Source organism: Muntiacus reevesi, chromosome 4, assembly GCF_963930625.1.
Source record: "Muntiacus reevesi chromosome 4, mMunRee1.1, whole genome shotgun sequence".
In the NCBI taxonomy this organism is placed as follows: Eukaryota; Metazoa; Chordata; class Mammalia; order Artiodactyla; family Cervidae; genus Muntiacus; species Muntiacus reevesi.
In genome coordinates, this window is record NC_089252.1 from 38,727,586 (window position 1) to 38,749,179 (window position 21,594).

The following is a 21,594-nucleotide window of genomic DNA, read 5'->3' on the forward strand; positions in this document are numbered from 1 at the left end:
ATTTGGAATTTCTTATAGGATTGACTGGTTTGATCTTCTTGTACCTAAAAAAGAGAGTGGGGAGAAAATTTGACAATTTTGGATGGGTTTTAGTTTCAAAATTGTCTTTAGGACCAGAGAGACGAAATAGAGAAAAAATCATGGTGCTTTTAGTCCTAGAGGGACCCAGTTTGGGACAAGATCAGAGACTTCTGTGACTGACACACAGTGGCAATCAGCTAGCTCCTATAGGGGATGAACTTTGAAATCATAAATCATATCGTTATTCTCTTCTGCATTTCTCCCATGTGTAAAATGCCACCCTTCATTCCCTTCATTCAAAGCAAAGGGAATTGGCTATTGTTCAGGTGCAAGAAAATTATGTGCGTCTCTGTTATAAGAAGTGATGTCCACTAAAGACAAGGGACAAGTGACAGATTAATGGGGTTTCTGTTTATTCTTGAGATAGAAGCCAGTGATTGCTTTCATTTAGGAAGTGTGTGTCCTACACTTTCCATGTGCTGGGTGTATATGATTAGTTATGCGAATGCTGCTACAGAGAGGACTGCTACCCTGGGCATGTGGCTTCCCCTTTAGCAAATTGCATTTTCTTTACTTCTGTGGTGGGATCTTTGTAGCAGACCGACTTGCTGCTTTTGCCGGACGCAAATGACAGCTGGACAAAATGTTTCTTTGATTCCTATAGCTTTGCAGTATTTGTGAGCTAGCAACAAAACCATCTATTTTTCCTGGGGCAATTGTCATGGTTTAAATAGTTGTTAAAAAATGCAAAAAAGAAGTGATTTTCTTCTGATTGCTTCTTAGAACTATTTTCTTTTTATTTTTTTATTTTACTTTATTTTTAAAAAAATACTGAGTATAGTTGCCTGTGCTACACAGTAAGTCCTTGTTGGTTATATAGTTTATGTATTTGTTGTTCAGTCACTAAATTGTGCCTGACTCTTTGAAACCTCATGAACTGCAGCACGCCAGGTTTCCCTGTCCTTCACTATCTCTCGGAGTTTGCTCAAACTCATGTCCATTGAGTAAGTGATGCCATCCAACCATCTCATCCTCTGTCACCCCTTTCTCCTCCTGCCCTCAATCTTTCCCAACCTTGGGGTCTTTTCCAATGAGTCGACTGTTTGCATCAGGTGGCCAAAGTATTGACGTGTATATGTTAATCTCAAGCTCCTATTTTTATTTTTATTATAGAAATCATAAATAAACACAGAGGTAGAGAGAATGATGTCACAGACTCGATGTACCCAACATCGACTTCAAAACCAACAGCATGTGAGACCACTTTCTTCCCCTGTGTGCCCAACTGCTTCCCGTCTGATGATCCCAGTCATCATGTTATGTAACTTGTAAACGTTTCTCTAAAACAGGAGTTGGCAAACTTTCTCCGTGAAGGGCTAGGTAGTAAATTTTGCAGCCCAGAGGGTCTTCTCTGCCATCATAGCATGAAAGCGTCCTTGAACAGCACTGAAATGGATGAATGTGGCTAGTTTCAGGACAGGTTTATACATGAACATGTGAAAAGTCTGTCACGTCATTTTCATTGTCACAAAATACTATTCTTTTGATTTTTTTTTCAGCCGTTTTAAAAAACATAAACACCATTCTGAGCTTGCAAGCCTTACAAAAGAAGTTGCAGGATGAACTTAGCCTCAAACTGCTGCTCTAAAAGATAAGCGCTCTTACAAAAATAGAATTATCACCATGCATGCCCTGTGAAAACAATTAGTGTTCGTATTTCTTGGCTGTCTAGTAACTATTTATTTTAGCAGTTTTATTTGGTTTGTGATTGTGGTAAAGTTCACACTTTGCAGTTTGGGTGATGAATGTTTTCTTTTATATACATGTGGTAGGTTCTCATTAGTTATCTCTTTTATACATAGTAGGATAAAAGTATACATATGTCAGTCCCAATCTCACAATCCCATGACGAGTGTCTTAAGTCCTTTTTATCTTCAGTATTTCTGTTCATTTCCCTCTGTTTGTGGTGGTGGGTGTTGGTGTTGTTGAGGCTGGGTTTGTCCTGCACAGCCTCTTGTGTTTTGAGTTTTGCCTGTCAACTTCAAGTAGCAACGTTTAGTGTATTATTCTGACTGTTGTGTGTCTTGCCAGTTGTATCTCCTTTGTGATACTCATTCCTAGGGTCATTGATTCATTCAGGGTTGCAAAACAGTCTCGTTCTCAGTCCTTCTTTGTTTAGGCACTAGAATACTTCTAAAAAGAAAAGCTCTTCTGCTATTAACCGTTTGGGTGTCCTGGCATATAAATCACACATGGAAGGTGGTATAAATACTTGATATTTTTGTCTTTTTTAGCAAATTGTCAAAATAGTGAGGTAGTTCATTAACATCACCTGAAAGTTACCAAAGAGGTTACTGCTGTTATTGTCATTGACGTCATCATCTGTCATCATCAACTTGTGGATTTAAACACTTTTGATGAGTTTCGAGCCATTGCACTTATTATCCTTATCGCTGCTCAGATCTTCCATCCCTAAACAGTGAGGCTTACTCAGAATGGGAGTCCCCTGAGCTGGGCCATCTCCATGGCTTTCTTGCTTTTGGGTGTGACTGTGTGTTCCAGGCTTGTGTTTTCCATATTGATAATCTAGAATTAGACATTTTGCCAGGGAGCCCTGGTTCTTTTTCAGGGGAACTGGTAATTAGAAATTACAATATGAAAAAAAAGAGAAGAAGAAATTGCAATCTGAGGACAGAGGTGCTTATTACTACTCATTATTATTTGCGGATCTTCCCGTTGGATGGAGCTGGGTATATATATATATGTGTGTGTGTGTGTGTATATATATATACACATATACATTTAAGATTAAAACATGTCTGTCTTGAGATCAAGACAGAGTGACAATTCCAATTCAGTGTGACAATTCAAATTCAGATTCAGAACTATGGGGCTTTTAACCCTTATCTTGTGCCTTCTTTATCTTTTCAACTTTTTTTTCAGGAAGACTTGTATGTTTTAAGGCTTCCCTGGTGACTCAGATGGTAAAGAATCTGCTTGCAATTCAGGAAACCTGGGTTTGATCCCTGGTAAAGAAGTTCCCCTGGAGAAGGGAATGGGAACCCACTCTAGTTTCCTTGCCTGGAGAATTCTGTGGACAGAGGAGCCTGAAAGGGGACTAGAATCTTTGTATGTTTTAAGGCATACTGATTGGGGAAAAAGTAATGTCCTTTGTCAGCCTTGTTTATGACTAACTAACCTTGTCTTTTAGATCATGGATAACTAGGTAGGTTCTGCCATCCTCCTCATGGTCAAGTGCTGTTATTACAGTTTAGAAGTAACAAAGTCATGTTCTAGCCTTGCAAACCCAAACCTTTAACCCAACAGGAACAGTCGGGCACTGTCAGATTACTTAGTTTGGTGTGGCTAGATTAGCCTCATCGACAGATTTTAAGTCAAAAGAACTTCTAACTTGATTGGTATTTCTTTTCTTGGTATATCTAGTTACTGCATTATTATATATTATTAAACAATATTGTTCACATATTGCAAATATATATGGAACTGTGTCTAAATATCAGAATGAAGTTCTAAATTTTCATAATCAAACTTTTTTACTCAAATATGCATGGAAGACTATTATATGTTTGAATAATATGTTATTTTGACTGTCTGTGGGCTTCCCTCATAGCTCAGTTGGTAAAGAATCTGCCTGTAATGCAGGAGACCCCAGTTTGATTCCTGGGTTAGGAAGATCCCCTGGAAAAGGAATAGGCTACCCACTCCAGTATTCTTGGGCTTCCCTTGTGGCTCAGCTGGTAAAGAATCTACCTGCAGTGCAGGAGACCTGGGTTCAATCCCTGGATTGGAAAGACCTCTGGAGAAGGGAAAAGCTACCCACTCCAGTATTCTGGCCTGGAGAATTCCCTAGACTGTACGGTCCATGGGGTCACAGAGTCGGACATGACTGAGTGACTTTCACTTTGGCTATCTGTATCCCCATTAACCAATTAAAGAACATTTGTCAATATGTATTCATAGTATGTGATAATAGGAGTAAGACTTCTAGTTGTAGCATTCCACATTGATAAATATTTGTGCTGGCTTGGTTATGGTCTAGAAATCAAAGGTCGGCACTTTGATTAGTTATTATTTATTAAAATGTAAAAATATGTGGGGTCCAGAAAGTAGATTTGTTGAGATAGTCAATTAAGATTTAGATTACAGGAAATGTTTTAAACAAAATTATTTCTGGCCCTACAGATACTATTAGTGACCCCAGTGGTAAGGATTTCAATCAGTATCTTACAGATGGATGTATTTGACAGTGGAATATGTGGATTATTTTCCCTATTAAAGAAATGAAAGTGTGGTTTAATCTCCACCTGTATGGCTGAGGAGCCGCCTCTGGCTCCCCTCTATATGCTTAGCTCCTGCGCTCAGACCAGTTTCTAAATTGGATTAATTTTCTCTAAAGGCGGCTAACTGCCCAGACCTCAATTTCTTTCCATCATTGCTCTGGTTATTGCAAAACTCTTTCTGAAAGACTTAATATGCATCTTTCTTTTGCTGGCAAATTGCTGCTCATTTAGAAGTCCTAGAGTTAGCCCTCTGCAAAAAGAAGGTTGGAAGTCTAATTTAAATAACTATCAGGACTCTTTCTCTGGCTTGCTCAAATTGAAATACATGCGTGTTTGAAGATAGTCTTGCTTTTATTAAAAAGCTGTGTTTAACCCACTAAGATCACTTCCTCGCAGACATGGCCATTATGCTTGTCTCATTACGTTGACAAAAGATGGGTCAGAGGTTGCTTTAACACCTGGACACCTGGCGCCCTGCTCTGTCTGGAGTTGGGGTTTTGTCAGAAGGACGCTGAGGCTCTCTTACAGGAACTCATATTCTAAAGAACATCACGGGCCCATCCTTGTTGGTGCTTCCTTGTCCTGCTGTGATGCTATTAAGAACCAGCTCTCCAGTCCCTGGCAGGGTCACCTCTTTCTAACTCTGTGCAAACTGAGAGAAAACTGCCTGATAAAGGTTCTACCTCTTCCCAGCGGACATTTTCATCATTTTGTTTTGCCGGAGTAACGAAGTCTCCCCATGGTTTCTTAGATGCTCAGGGTACCCGAGGTTCTGAGCACATTGTCCTTTCTGGCGCTCCCTGTCAGGGAGAGGCAGACAGGGAAGGACCCTCATGACCTTTACTCACTGCCCTGCATCAGAGAAAATAGGCCAGCCTCGGTTCCCTGTCTTTCCTGTTGAATTCTGACCTGAGCAAGGGTATCTGGGGACCAAAAGCATCTTAAAAAATCAATTTGTTCAGTTGCCCGTTCAATGCCTAAACCCCTTTCAGTATTACCACTAAAGCCCCCCTGGGATGCACCAGGCATGGTTTTTATGCAATAGATGCAGCAGCAAAAAACCTGGAGAAAGATCCCTGCCTTTGTGGGGCCTGAAGTCCAGTAGCAGGGAGGTAGGCAGTCTTTGCTTTTATCCCAGTGTATCCATTCATGTGCCAGTTATTGGTCACCTGTACATTTGACAGATGTATCTGTGACGCCATCAAAAGCATTGACAGGCATGTTGGAGGAGTCAAGAAAATAACCTTGAGCCAAGGCTTCAGAAACACCCTCCCACATCCACGCTGACAGGCAGCCACAGTCTGCTTCTGCACGGGTTTCTAGCTGACCCCGCTCTCCCGGCATTTATCGCATGTTACTTCCGCTGATCCGTGGAGGTGTCACAGGTTCTGCTGTCTGGTGCTTGCCAAGGGCTGTGAACCCTGTCCTGCTCCTTTCCTAAGGACCCAGGACATGGGATCTGACACTATCAGAGTGACGGGTGGGCTGTCTCCTCGCCACTGCCTCAGTGCTCTGAGGATGCTCTCTCCTTCCTCTTCATGAACCCAGCCATCAGTCGCTTCTCTTTGTTGTTATTGAAGTACAGTTAGTTTACAGTGTTGTGTTGGATTCAGGTGTTCAGCAAAGTGATTCTGATATACATACATATATATGCATATGTATGTATATATGTATCTCCATTCTTCTTTAGATTCTTTTCCCTTATGTTGGATTGGGTGTGTGTGCTCGCTATCTAACTCCTTGCCTCCCCGTGGACTGTGGCCCACTAAGCTCCTCTGTCCATAGGGATTCTCCAGGCAAGAATACTGGAGAGGGTTGCCATTTCCTCCTCCAGGGGATCTTCCTGAGGCAGGGATGAAACCCTAGTCTCACGTCTCCACATCTCTTGCATTGGCAGGAGGATTCTTTACCACTGCATCACCTGTGAAGCCCTGTGATTAAATACTTGGGATTAAAAAAAAAAAGGCCTATTCCTGAGGGTTCCTATGACTCATTGGAGTTGGGTAGAGCTGCCAGTTTCAAGCTGTTAAAAGGATGAATTAGTGGCATAAAGACCACAGGTATGAAGTAACGCTCCTCCCGATATGTGTATGCATCCAACATGGAGGGTTCCTTAACCTTGGCTGCCCTTCATATAGCCTTGAGTACTTGTGAGGAATGCATAAGGGCATCCTTTAGAATTCTTTTTTTTTTTTAATGTAGAAGATTATATATTTGAAAGTAGTGGATTAAAGGGGATCCTTTAGAATTCTTTTGAATAAATGTTCTTTTGAGACAGGTTTATTCTGTTAGGAGAATATTATGAGATGACCATAGAAGCGTAATCTTTATAAGATTCATGCAACGAGTAAAGAAAGAAATATTAATAGATAACCCTTAAGAAGTTGTCCTTGTTTTTAATAAACAAAGCAAAGAATTATAGATGTGAAGTCTGCCTTTCTTCAGGGCTCAATTTTTTTTTTTTTTAAACAAGGTTGGGGGAGAAGGCGAGGGTGGGATGTTTCGAGAGAACAGCATGTATATTATCTATGGTGAAACAGACCACCGGCCCAGGTGGGATGCATGAGACAGGTGCTTGGGCCAGGTGCACTGGGAGGACCCAGGGGAATCAGGTGGGGTGGGAGGTGGGAGGGGGGATTGGGATGGGGAATACATGTAACTCCATGGCTGATTCATGTCAGTGTATGACAAAACCCACTGCAATGTTGCGAAGTAATTAGCCTCCACCTAATAAAAATAATTGAAAAAAATAAATAAAAAATAAAAAAAAAAACAAGGTTGGCTTTATTTTCTATTTGAAAAAGACAATTTTATAGAGTAGTCGGTCTAAGGTTACTCCTAGTGGTAGAATTCAGGTTTTTTTTTAATTTATTTGGGGCAGAGGATGGGAGACTGAATGTGTGGAATACAAAGAGAAATACTCTCTCCTGTTGAATTCACAAATAATGCTAGATTGACATTGTTTTGTTTCATTTATCTAACTTTTCAGTGCCCTTTGTCAGACCAGATTGAAGGGATTTCGTTTTCGAAAAAAGACACGTGATATATGTAAGGAGTATATTTAACATCATGTTCAGATCTGTGACTTTTTAAGCTACCAGCAAGGCTGCCTGGATTGCTAGTTCTGAAGGTGCTAGGAACTGTAGTTGCCCAGCCCTGATGTTTCCTCTGCTGTGGCAGGAACTGTACTGGTGCAGCACCCTGGTCCTTTTCTCTGTCCACGTGGAACTGCTGGCAGGAGGCTGGGAGCACGCAGGGTCCAGCCCCTCCTTTGGGAACTCACTGCCCCCAGCAGCCCTTCCTCCGTCCTGGGTGTTTGCCAGCAGCTCCCGACACAGGGAGGCCTTGTGGCTTTCTAGTGCGGCCCGTGGCTGGGCGGGTGAGTTTATTCCATTCTGTGCTCAGTTCTAGCAAGCCCATGCTTACTGTACATCAGCCGTATTCTGCAGAGTCTGCGGGGCCAGGATCATTGTATAAAGGCAGTGTTTTGCCAGCCTGTCCGCCTGTTTTCTAGAGCTCATCCCTCAGCTGGTCCAGAATCTGGGCGGGGACCAGTCATTAGGGCGGTGTCTTAAATTCCCACAACTCCCTGATAGTTGTAGGATCTCTTACAGATGAGGGGGGTGGGGGGGGGGGCGGTGCCCAGGTGGGTAAATCAGTCTGAAGTTACCTGTGGAGTCCTGGTCGGTCTAATTCCCAAACTCACGTCCATTAGGACACACTGACAAAATATCACGGAGAAAGCTATTAGAAGGCTTTGCTTATATAAATCACTGAGTGCTACAGAGGAGTTTTATTATTGGTAGCCTGGCATGTTCACACCTATAAACACAGACACTTTTCACGCAGCCCGTGTGTCCTGGAGTGCACGGATGCTTGTCCACCTCCCCAGTTCCTCTGGCTGCCTTGGCCTCCTCCAAAGCTTTGCACTCTTTCTAACATCCCAGGCATCCTGCTCTGTCTTCTGCCGGGGACACTTCCTTCTCTCCCACTCTCCCCTTAGCCTGGTAGCTCCTGCTTACCCTTCAGATCTCAGCTCCAAGATCAGTTCCTCAGACCAGCCTCCATATCTAAAGACAACTCCATTATGATTTCTGCCGGCCACCTGACCCGCCATCATTGGTGATCACGTGTGCATTTCAAGCCTGTATTTCCCAGCAACTGAAGCGCTGTGAGCACTGGGGTCACTTTTCTGTTGTCCACCGCGGTGAGCTTAGGGTCTTAATATAGTGACCGCACGGGGGTGGCCCCCAGCATGGTTGCTGGGTGAATAATCAGACAAAATGCATTTGCCTTAAGGTCTTTGCCGCTTGTTTTCTCCTTAATACTTGCAAATAGCATGGTAAAGAGAGCCTCTTTCCTGATAACTGTACTAAAACTATATAGGACTGAAATCTGTAGTCGTTCTTGAGGCTTTAAACTATGGGAAGCATGAATGAATTTCTAAGTGTGCATAAGTAAGGACTTATTTACTGTCTTGGGCATGGAATAGGACAACTCTGCCCCAGAGATGGAACCTGCTTTGTGTGGTCCTGGCTATGGAATGTGGAAAGGAACTTCTCCCCTCGCATTTCAGTGTTAGGTGATATTTTTTTTTTTTTTATAATGTTAGGTGATATTAAGCACCAACTTCTGCTTGCTTTTTGTAGCTCCAGGAAGAAAATTCTAAAGCTGAATCTAGTCCTTCAGACCCTTTCCATAGGAGCTATGCTAATACCTACTTATGTTTTTAATGTAGTTCTTGATAAGCTGTTTATTAGTTCATATATAAAATGAGGTCAGTCATAGTGTAGTGTGTGAATTAATTTTTTTTTCTAGCCAAGTATAATACGATTATGTATTATAAAAAGACTAACTGGTGATAGTTTGGGAGCAAAATAAAGGATTTTCCCATGTGCTTCTTCCTCTCCTCCCATTGCACTAGAATAACATAATGAATATCTTAGAGGGGCAAAACCAAAGACATTTCTTCACACTTAATTTTGCATCTGGCAAATCCTGAAAGTGTTGATCAAGGCAGAATTTTGGTTTCTGGGCAGCTGTTCTCCTGCAACGACTGCCCATGGTTAATTAACAAGGGGCCGGGATCTGGATGTAAGTAACACAGAACTCTGTGCCTTCAGGAGTATGTTTCCAGAAGACAGCTGATATTACTTCTTTTTGTCCTCTCCACCCCCACAACACAGGGCATTGATGTCCAGGATGCTCCTCTGAAGGAAATAAAGGTGACCAGTTCCCGGCGATTCATAGCATCATTTAACGTCGTGAACACAACCAAACGAGATGCTGGAAAATACCGCTGCATGATTCGCACCGACGGGGGAGTTGGCATATCCAACTATGCAGAGTTGGTAGTTAAAGGTATATAATGTTATTTTTATACCCCCACATAGTCTATTAAAATAGGCATGTGGGACGGTTATGAGCTCATGATTTGTTGAAAGCTCAGACTTACCCTCGTCTGTTTCTGAACAGTGGTTTGGTGACAGGCTGTATTGATGGATTGCATTTTAAGTACAGATTTCGCACGTGAGCAATATTTTTGAAAAATGTATTTTATTTATGTTGGTTCAGTTGCATACAAAGCAGCGAATGTGCTCTTGGCAAGTTCTTCTGCCAACTCTGTATACAGAGATTACAGCCTATAAATTTTTTTTTTTTAAGGAATGAAATTTTTTGTACTGATAGAAAATCACTTAAAATGCAAATATTCCCCCAACCAGGGTGTTTACGATAGCAGGGTGGTTAATAAAATGAGGCAGTGTCAGTACAGAAATGCTCCGTCATATCACCCAAACCACATTGATAACAGTGAGTTAGCATTCATAATGCTGCCGTTAGGGTCTATTACTGTATTTTGTGTGACTGAAGAATTAAGTCATTATAGTCAGGAAGGTGGGAGATGAGTTAAGTAAAAGGGGAGGGATATAAGTTTCCTTTAGCTAGTTTGGTGTTTTTTTGTGTGTGCACGGACTTTGGAGTTTATAGTACTGAACTGCTAAGGCAGTTTTTGGTCCCAGACAGAATAATTTGGACTTTTAGATATACCATGAGGCATTTTTATACAACTTGGGGCAAGCCACTGCTGCTTCTTCCTAGGGGAACAGAATGATGCCTACTTTTAAAATTTTCCCCCTGCATTTGTTAAACGGGGAATGTAAAATCGGTTTCTTTTGGAGGGACTGTTCCTTTTGTCAGCAAACTTCTCTATGCAGACAGTTCTACAGACCGCGGGGTTCAAACCCCAGCGCTAGCTGCATGGGTGTGGTCCTGTGCTCTGGATGCTTCTTTTTCCTCAGGTTTCAAATCGACTTAATAATGAGTTTGACCCAGGACTCCCCCAGTGGGTCCAGCGGCTAAGACTCTGAGTTCCCAGGGCAGGGGTTCCAGGTTCCATCCCCGGTTGGGGAACAAGATCCCACATGCCACACAACTAAGGCTTGTCGAAGTCAATTGGAAAAGAATAATAATGTGACTGACCCTCAAGGGCCATCAGGAAGATCAGATGCATCAAACAGGTGAATGGCGCTGAGAATACCTAATGGGCAGCCCACACCTGTTCAGTCCACGATGGGAGAGAGGTGGCTCTTACCCTCTTTGCTCTGGTCCATTAGTGGTCCTCATCTGAGAATGCACGGCTGAATTACCTTTCCAAAAATAATAACAATAATACACCAGCCACTTCTTCTCCACCCCCACTACCACACCTGTATTGAATCAGAGTCTCTGGGGAAGAGCCTCTGCGATAAACTCTATAGGTGATGTGGGTAAAGGCTTCTGTTGTGAAACTAGTGTTAGTCATGCCTGGCTTGGGGGGAGCCTGACCCAAGCAGTGTTTATCTACAGCTAACCTGACTAACGTTCTGTGGAAGGAAATAAGGAGCCAGCCACACACTGCAGTTTAGACTCGAATGATCTAATTTGCCATGCCTGATCCCTGTGAGTGTGGGCTTGTAGCAAAGCTTTAGCCTGTCTGGCTAGTTTTGGAGTTTGGATTTTATCTGTAAGCAGAGGGAACTTTGCATAAATGTGCACACCATCCCCTGCAGAAGGGCCTCTGGGTAGAAAACCCACACCATTTGCCGACAAATCCAGAGGACCGGCCGCCTTGCTGGTCTGGAGGCTGAGTTCTTTATTGTCATCAGTGTAACTTCACTTTTGTCTTAGTCCAGTTCTTTGTGGTTGTGTCCTGTTTTCTGATTTCTGGTTGCTCCAGTGCTTCACTGTGACCACCTGTGCCGCCTGAGGCATGGTGCTCTGTAATCAGTGTGATGAAGATTTAGTCACCTCTAAAAATTGCTTCCATGGGAAAGTTAGTTTTGGGGGAGTTATAAGCAAATCACATGGCAAATAGATGGGGATAAAGTGGAAACAGTGACAGATTTTATTTTCTTGGGCTCCAAAATCACTGTGGATGGTGACTGCAGCCACAGAATTAAAAGACCCTTGCTCCTTGAAAGAAAAGCCATGACAAACCTAGATAGCATATTAAAAAACAGAGACATTGCTTTGCTGAAAAATGTCCGTCTAGTCAAAGCTATGGTTTTTCCAGTAGTCATGTATGGATATGAGAGCTGAACCATAAAGAAAGCTGAGGGCTAAAGAATTGATGCTTTTGAACTGTGGTGTTGGAGAAGACTCTTGAGAGTCCCTTGGACAGCAAGGAGATCAAACCAGTCAATCCTAAAGGAAATCAGTCCTGAATAGTCACTGGAAGGACTGATGCTGACAGTCTAAGACTTTGGCTACCTGATGTGAAGTGTCGACTCATTGGAAAAGACTCTGATGCTGGGAAGATAGAGGGCAGGAGAAGGGGGCCACAGAAGATAAGATGGTTAGATAGTATCACTGACTCAATGGACATGATTTGAAACAAACTCCAAGAGATAAGTCTGGCATACTGCAGTTTGTGGGATCACAAAAGAATCAGACATGACTGAGAGACTGAGCAACAAACAATAACAATAAGCAAGTCAGATATCTCTGGTCTGCCAGAACACACCTAAGCGCAGAGGATGTGTGGGTTCAACTCACATTTCTGCCGCACTTTTTCCTGCCTTAGGACAGCATGGGGAGCTCTTGATTCCTCATGATAAAATGTCCAGGCACCTCTTTTGCATCTCTGCATCCTGAGTCAGTGACAACTGGCTTGCAGTTATAGCACAAATCTGGAATTTGACTTTTCCTCCACTTATAATTTTTATTGCCATCTTTTGCATATATTTTATTTTTTGAAATGAGGTAACATGCCAGATTCTACTAGTCAAGTAAGAATTGCCTCGACAAGGTTACTTTAAAAGACATAATGACATGTTTAGGCCACATGTGTATGATTGAACACATTTTCTATGTGTGTATTTAGAGTGCTAATATTTTTTTAGATGACAAAATCTTAAGTTGTTTACTGCTTTCTTAAGGTCATCTCTGATTTGATGTCCCCAAATGAAACCCAACTTATTTTAAACTATCATGCTTGTCTTATTTATATCTACCACTGCTTTTGGTAATCAAAAACAAGAAAATATTTCATGTAATCTCTGCAATGCATGTATATATGCATTTATATCAGTGTCATATTTAATTATAAAAGACATATATTAAGAATTCACTTATATATATCAATAATATATATGATATGTATCTATATGTATATTAATTCTATTTATATAAATAAATAACTTGATTTAGAATTACTTTTAACATGCCCTTTCACTTGGATTAAATATTTTAAATTGCTTTTTATCACTTAGTAAGATTGAGTGCCTTCCTTCTTTCCCTTTGAGAAAATTTATTCAAAATTTAAATATTGACTTATTATTATAGATTCTTCCAGCAACCCCAAAGTCCTTTTGAATGACTGTCTCAATTATTTCCAGATTCTAGTTGAATCTTTCATTTGACTTAATGTATTTGGTACTCTTTCTAATGGGGAACTAATAGAGAAAATAGTCTTGGGACGAATAAGCATTAAAGTCCTGTCTATTTTAGGAGACTAGTAACAATGTCCTAAATGAATTGTGTGCTCACTAACCTTTGTGGCTTTGCCCCTGAGTCATATTTTGAATGGCAGTTCAGGAACCCTTGCTAGCATGTGCAACTACAAAGTAATTAACTGCTTTTTCAGTCTGGCTACGTCAATGCCTTAGGATATACTAGAAAAGGCCCTTTTCATGTCTTGGTTCAAGGAATTGCCTAATGATATAAATTGATGTTAAATCATTATGAGTTTCGTCAAAGCTATCTCGAGAAATGAAGAGCTGGCACAGAGTTGTAGTTCATAAACAATAGGAACAATAATTCAATAAATGTGCACTAAATTTGCAGTCCCCTAAATAAAACTCATCTTGTGTCTTATGTAGACTTAAGTCTCATGAGATTTCCCTATTTTATTTTTTGAAATGACCCCATACATTTATTGAGGAGGACATGGCAACCTACTCCAGTGTTCTTGCCTAGAGAATCCCCTTGGACGGGGGAGCCTGGTGGGCTGCAGTCCATAGGGTCGCAGAGAGTCAGACACGATTGAGTGACTAAGCATGTACATTTATTTATTTTATTTGGCTATGCCAGGTATTAGTTGTGGCATATGAGATCTTTAGTTGCAGCATGTGGATTCTAGTTCCCTGACTAGGGGTCAAACTCAGACTCACTGCATTGGGAGCTTGTAATCTTAACTCCTGAACCACCAGGAAAGTCTCTTCCCAGTTATTTTAAAAGTTGGTATGATTTATCACACCTTGAATATGTTAAAGAAGAAAAAAGATGCCCCAATTTAACAGAAGGTGGTCGTATTGCTCATTTCTTATTGGTCTAGGAACCAACTTGGTATCATCTCGGGGGCCAAATCTCAGATGAGACCAGCAGTCCTGAGGTCCTGACCAGCAGGAAACGTGGTAGAGATCAACTGGTTATGTATGTCACGAAGCGGACAGGTGCATATGCCAGTGACAGAATTGTTGTTCAGTCACTAAGTCATGTCCAACTCTTTGCGACCGCAAGGACTGCAGCACACCGGGTTTCCTGTCCTTCACCATCTCCCAGAGCTTGCTCAAACTCATATCCACTAAGTCAGTGATGCCATCCAACTGTCTCATCCTCTGTTGCCTTCTTCTCCTCCCGTCCTCAGTCTTTCCCAGCATCAGGGTATTTTACAGTGAGTCAGCTCTTTGCATCAGGTAGCCAAAGCACTTCAACATCAGTCTTTCCAGTGAACATTCAACTTGATTTCCTTTAAGATTGACTGGTTTGATCTCCTTGCTGTCCAAGGGATTCTCAAGTCTTCTCCAGCACCCCAATTCAAATAGCAGGCTTTATTTTCCAGACGTTTGTGTGAACTAGATGAGGAGTTGAAAACAAAAACACACTGAAAGGAACAAACCACCTGCAGAAACATTCTCTAAAAAAATCACTAGAGCTTAATGTTTTTCTCTGATGGAGATTCATTAAATAGAAACATGTTATTTCATGCAATTACCTTCCTCCCTAATGTCATGTATGGTGCCACTCACAGTGACATTGGCACATGGAATGTCTTTATTTGGTGCCTGGAGAGCCATTCAAGTGGCACTTGATATACGGGGAATGCTGTTGTAAACAAGATTGCCTGTTTCTACCATCTCAAAGGTCCAGAGAAAGTCAGTCTTGTGTTTTAAACAAGGAGGGGGACTTTCTTGAGTTGTAAAGAGTGTTTGCCATTGATTGCTTAGAGGTTTATCAAGTTGGGCATGTGCTTTGTTTTAGAGCTTTTCTTTCTCTCTGTGGCTTTAATAATATTCATTACTGGAAGTTCCCTCAACAGTGGCTGTGCTGGACTTTATTACCCCAAGTGCTCACTGCTCTGAGAGCAGAAGGAATCCATTGGGATGGCTTTTTGGGGTAAATGAGGCATCCTGGAAATGCATTTATGATGAGATAAAGTATAATTTCATCTTTTTCAAGTGATGATATTCTTGGAATATAAATATAAGAAGACTACATTTAATGATATAAGTAATACCTTGGGTGATGTCAAAGACACTGTTGACAGTGGCGAGCCTTCTAGAGCTTAATTACTACCATTTGAGAGAGTTTTTACAAGTTACTTTTAGTGCAAAATAAAATCCTTTGATGCCTATGTAAGTATTTGAGAAAAAATGAATTGCATCATGAAACAAACTGGGGTTGTACCTACCTGAACAGGCTTGGGCTTTAAATGGCTTATTTCACAGATTTAAACAGTCTGCAGACCTCTCTCAAGGTGCTTTTTCTTATTAACCTGAGCAAAACAGTTCTCATCCATTCATCACTAAACTGTCAACATCTTCCCGATTTTAGTGATTGATGTGCGTTGAGCTCTTTCCAAGTGTCTGAAGGACGGCCCTCTGGTTTACCTTTCAGAGCCCCCTGTTCCCATCGCGCCCCCTCAGCTGGCCTCTGTGGGGGCCACCTACCTGTGGATACAACTCAACGCCAACTCCATCAATGGGGACGGGCCCATTGTGGCCCGGGAGGTGGAGTACTGCACGGCCAGTGGGAGCTGGAGCGACCGGCAGCCGGTGGACTCCACGAGCTACAAAATCGGGCATCTGGACCCCGACACGGAGTATGAGATCAGTGTGCTCCTCACCCGGCCCGGGGAGGGCGGCACCGGCTCCCCTGGGCCCGCCCTCAGGACCAGGACCAAGTGTGCCGGTGAGTCTGGGGACCCTGGGACCGCTTGTCCGTGTCTGGTGGGGTCTGACCTGCAGCCTCAGTGCAGGGGGCTCACGCTTTCCTCAGCTCTGCTGGGACCCTGTGTGGGCATATAGGAGGTCCCTTCACCTGTGGGCAGCCACCTGTGGCTTCAGACCTCAAGGCTTGGTCTCACTCAGGACGTCTCCACCCCCGTTCTCCCTGTTCTTCATTGACACCTTCCTAAGAGTGTCACCTAGTTCATATGGGAATCATCCCACAGTCGACACAAACTGTCCACTTTAATGATGTCCGCTCACCAGTCAGACCTCTCATCTAGGTCTCTTCAGTTTATGTTCCCTGTTGATGTGTTTGTAGCCTGGTGGGGTGGGGGGTAGGGGGCGGCTTTGGAAGAACAGATCCCACCTTAGCCATTGTTTTTATGGGCGGATATTGAATGGAGGGGCTGCTTGCCAATGACACAGGGCCCATTTGTAAGACAAGCCAGGGTGATTTTCAGGCTGCACACAGGCTTTAAATTCTCAGATGATAAAGTTCTAATTGACTGTGCGGAGCCGGCTCTGTGGGGTTGATGGAGAGAGAAATGCAGAGTCTTATAAAAATCAAACCCCGAAGAAAGCTCCTGTCAGAGGTTCAAGTGCTGTTTCTGTCTGGCTGCTCTCCAGTCGAAATAACAGAAAGAAGTAACAGGTTGGGACACTGAAGTGTTCTTTCATCATTTGAATGAAGATTCTTACACTGAATCGCGGCCTGAGCGAATGAGACTCCAGAAGTTTTTATGGAGACAATTGATTTTTCAGGTGGCATTATTTAAGAGGGCACTTATCGATAGGTTTCATTTCTTCTTAAGTTTTAAAAGTACTCAGAGCAACAGCCTAACCGTGTCTGGTAGGAGAAATGATTAAGCCTTGACAATGGTAACTGCTTCATTCTTTCTTCATAATTTTGAGTATGTGGTTTCCAAAAGCCAAAACCTCATGGAAAAAAATTGTTTTTGTAAAAATGCTTTTGTTCGAAAAGAAAACAGGACGCTTATCTTCTTGGGGTATTGCTACTGGGCTTGCCTTTTCCACCCACGTCTGTTTCCTGGGTCCCCCGCCCCCATGGCCATATCATGCTCAGTGCAGAGTCTGGCATAAGACCTGTGGTGATGCCCACAGCTGCCATGGGTGGTCCATAGAGAACAGAGTTGGATAACACCTTCTGTGCCTCACTTTCCTAAACCATGTCATCCCATCTCTCTCTCTTTAACGAATACAATTTCCCTTCTTTGAAATCATTTATCATCTTTCATAATGCAAACAATAGCTGTAACACTGTTTACATCATTTTACAATTTAGGAATTGCTTTCAAATCTGTTGCTTATTTTGTAACTGCTTCATGAAGTCTCTGGAGTCAAGACTATGACCCCCTTCCCTATTGTTGTTTAGTCACTAAGTCGTGTCCAACTCTTTGCGACCCCATGGACTGTAGCCTCACAGGCTGCTCTGTCGATGGGATTTCCCAGGCAAGAATACTGGAGTGGGTTGCCATTCCCTTCTCCAGGGGATCTTCCCGACCCAGGGACTGAACCCGTATCTCCTGCATTAGGCAGGCATTGGCAGGCGGATTCCTTACCACTGCACTACAAGGGAAGCCGACCCCCTTCCTAGAGATTAGGAAATGGAGGCCCTTGTGGTCTGCTTTCCTCCACTCCTGCTCCTTGAGCAGTAGGTTCGTGTTCTCTGACTTCAGTGTTATTTGGAGGAATCCTGCTTGGGGGCCACAGTGCTAGTCAGTCTTCCTTTCTCTTCAGAAGAAGGTTAGGATCACATTCACTGACAACCCCTCCCACCTCATGTTTTTAGTTCTGGTCGTTTCTCCTGATTCTGTATCTGTGTATTTCAGGTATTGACATGATTATTACCTACATTTCCCCTAAACCTAAGCTGTGTGTCTCTGTTTTCAAGAAGCCTTTTTGTTACTGTGGGGTAATGTGTAAATGTAGAGCCTTTCATAATAGATTGGCAGCCCTTCTTAAGACATTAAAACCAGTTCTGAATGGATAGTTGCATGTCAGCCCTGTGCTTAAAGTTTTAACCTCTCTTAAGCAAGGAAGTCCGATGAGAAGGCAAGCTTTTTCCTCTTACCATTTGCAACCCGCCATGTTCACTGTTGCAGGTGTATCTTGCATGGGCATTGAGCATTTCTTTTTTTTTAAAACTGTGGTTGAGCAAGTCAATCTTAGGAAATAGAAATATGTTAGGTGAGAGGGTCAAAGCTAGAAATAAGAGGGGAAGATGACGGGTGGGTGAGCAAAGAGACGTTGAATGAGCCTTCTACTGTCAAAGAAATACAGCTTCACCCTTTCCTGACCTGAGGCTTTTGAGAAAATCTGCAGGAAAGCTTGCCTACTGCTCTGGTGAGCTGTGTGGAATGTTGGTGCACAGGACAGAGTGAAAAGAAGCAAGACTCTAGACTGAGAGGTGCGCTAGTGGTCCCCTCCTCTTCCTCAGGTGGTTCACCAGCATTTAAGGCTCAGAAAGAACAAGTCATGGACTTCATAACCTGAGAGAGATGCTGAGCATTCTGCAAAGCAGGTGGAAGATGGAAAATGACCTTATGGAAAATGACCTTCACTGGGCATAAACAGTGGATGAATCTAAGAGGGTGACAGGTAGTAGGAATAAATGAACATTCGTCCCAGGTGGTTTAAAAGGCCAAGACTATGTGTCCAGAATTAGAGAAATAAAATTTAGCAGCAATACATAAAAAAGAGAGATTGAGGATTAGGTGTAAATGCGTATGAATATACAGTGTGGTCCATATTGTATTAGTCATTCCGTAGTGCCATTGCCTTGCCCTCACCTCCCCGCAAGTGAAAGGTGGTGCTGGAGAAGACTCTTAAGAGTCCCTTGGACAGCAAGAAGATTAAACCAGTCAATCCTAAAGGAAATCAACCCTGGATAGTCATTGGAAAGACTGATGCTGAACCTGAAGCTCCATTACTTTGGTCACCTGTTGTGAAGATCCTGATGTTGGGAAAGATTGAAGGCAAAAGGAAAAGAGGGTAGCAGAGGATGAAATGGTTAGATAGCATCACCAACTCATTGGACATGAGTGTGCGCAAACTCGGGGAGATAATGAAGGACCAGGAAGCCTGGTTTGCTACAGTCCATGGGGTCGCACAGAATCAGACACAACTTAGTGGCTGAACAACAACAAAACAATACCCACCCCCAAAAAAAGGTCCCTAATGTAAGCATAGGTTACATTAAGATAACAAATGCCTTGTTGTAGGAGGTCGGCTATTATTATCACTCATTTTAAAAGAGAGAGAACACAGAATAGGCTGAGCTCAAAGGAATGCACACTGGATAGTAAATGCTCTGAATTTCGCTCAACCATTGAGGAATGGTGGAAGAATTGAGATGGATGATGGAGAAGAGCAGGGTGTCTGCACATTTGACAAGAGCTAAGTCATGACCAGGAGTTTCTAGTGGCTGGTGGGTTCAGGCAAAAGCTGGTGTTGCTGAAGGAGATTGTGTTTTCATGAGAGGATTGAGCTGGCTGAACCTGGAGGCCTCTTCCACGTGAGGATTCTATGGTCTCTTTTTAATGAAATGATCTAGTATGTTCTTCTAGCTTGAAAACCTCTGAGTTGACCTTTTTATTTCATCCTTGATGAAATTCTCTGTGATCATGTTTATCAAGCGGTGCTCTGCTGGCCAACGGAGGTCTCTGATGACGTTTGCAAAAGCCTGAGCAGAAGTAGGGAAATACTGAGTTTTAGGGTAGCAGTTTTTGTGCTAAAATATCACTTTCATGAAAAGCTTATGGTTTCTGGAGCCAGAGTCAGCAGTTGAGAATTCAGGCTCTGAGACCAGGGTGCCAGGATTTGAGTCCTGTCTCTGCCTGGAGCTAGACATGTGACCTTGAGAAGAAGCCACACCTTCTCTGAGTTTCTGTTGCCTTATCTATGAAACAGGGGTGATACTAACAGTTGGCATCTCCTATCTCCTAATGTGGTTGTGAAGTCTTAGAAGACAATACATGTGAGGTGCCTAGGACAGAACCTGACACGTACGAAGTAGTCAATATAGGTTAAATGCCAGTGAAAAAAATTATCTTTTAGCGTTTTCATTCAAAAGAAGTAGATGTTGGCAACCTGATTTCCTTGCCCTAGATAACTTAATCTGGTAAGTCAAAAATCAGAAGGATTCTGTTTATATTTGGGCTCAGAGAATCCTTTGCAGTTGGGCGTTACATCCATGCCAGACATCATTCTCTCATTATTTTTTCTATTAAATCTGTTTCTTTTGGACAAACTATGTTCATTACTGTGCTGCACCCATGAGACCTGTCCTATCCCACTGCAGTGACACCCACAAAACCGTATTTCGTTTCTTTCATTGAGATGAAATGGTCACTGTTTATGGCCCATCTCTGTGCGCTGACATTGATTTTCGCATGTGGCTTGTAGATGTGGTTTCATCACGTGCCAGGTTTCTTTCAAGAATTGTAGGGGAGCACACTGCCAGACCTTTTGCTTTCTGATGCTTCCCAAAATGATTTTCAAATGTATGCACAGGTTCTGCGTGTGTGACCTTGATCAAATCACTGTTCTCTGATTCTCCAAATAGGCACTGTTGACACCTGCCCAGATCATATCCAAGGTGTTTTTGAAGATCAGGTTAGACATTATCTGTGAAAGTATTTTAGAGTTGAGCAAATCCTCTGCCTACATGGGATATTAAAAATGATTATTGTCAAGAGCTAGTTTCAAGATTTATACACACATCTAGTTATTTTCCAACCTTGCCATTCGGCTAGAGTTGGGAAACCTCGGAGAGCTGAAATTATTTCAGTATCCAGTGGAGCAAAATGCAATTTAGTTTGTATTTTCTATTATATCTTATATTCTTGTAATTATGTGCAGCCTGTATATCACAAGTCATTAGCTGGGAGCTCCTTGAAAGAGAGAAATAGGAGATGCTGTTAGCTTGATTCTCGCAGTGGACTTTTTAAGTGTTTTATTTGAGGATATTGCTTTTTATGTATCCTGGTTATTGTTTAACTGTGGTTAAGTGGCTTGCTAATAACTGGCCCCAGGAGTTAAAGCAGGATGATGATAAACTAATGATTTAACAATTAAGATGGTAGGAGTAAAAAAGAAAACTAAACTAAAATGTGTTCTTTAGAGTTAGTATAACTAAAATTATTTTAAAACAGAGAATGATTGCATTGTTTAAAAATTTTATGCTTACGATAATTTATTAAGCATCCATATTTGAAAGGACTGTCCCTAGGCCTTGAGAGCAGAGCAACAAGACAAGATGTGACCTTCAGAGCTGATGTATTCGGGGGTATTGGAGGGAAGAGGTGTTCAGGCAATAAATACATAAATTATGCATATATGTTCTTCTGTGTGTGTATGTGTGTGTTAGTTGCTCAGTCTTGTCCAACTCTTTGCATGGACTGTACCTGCCAGTCTCCTCTGTTCATGGAATTCTCCAGGCAAGAATACTGGAGTGAGTAGCTATTCCCTCCTCCAGGGGATTTTCCTGACCCAAGGATCAAACCCATGTCTCCTGCATTGGAGGCAGATTCTTTACCATCTGA

At 42.3% G+C, this 21,594-nt stretch overlaps 1 protein-coding gene across 4 annotated transcripts in view; it reads left to right on the plus strand.

Annotated features, from left to right (window-relative positions):
- PTPRM (protein tyrosine phosphatase receptor type M) overlaps positions 1–21,594 on the plus strand; it is a 637,795-nt gene that overhangs the window by 276,568 nt on the left and 339,633 nt on the right. For all 4 annotated transcript variants that reach the window (XM_065932554.1, XM_065932556.1, XM_065932555.1 and 1 more), the window contains exons 6-7: positions 9,509–9,683; positions 15,699–15,992. In XM_065932554.1, the coding sequence (XP_065788626.1) occupies positions 9,509–9,683; positions 15,699–15,992 (469 nt within the window). The remainder of the gene's footprint in view (positions 1–9,508; positions 9,684–15,698; positions 15,993–21,594) is intronic.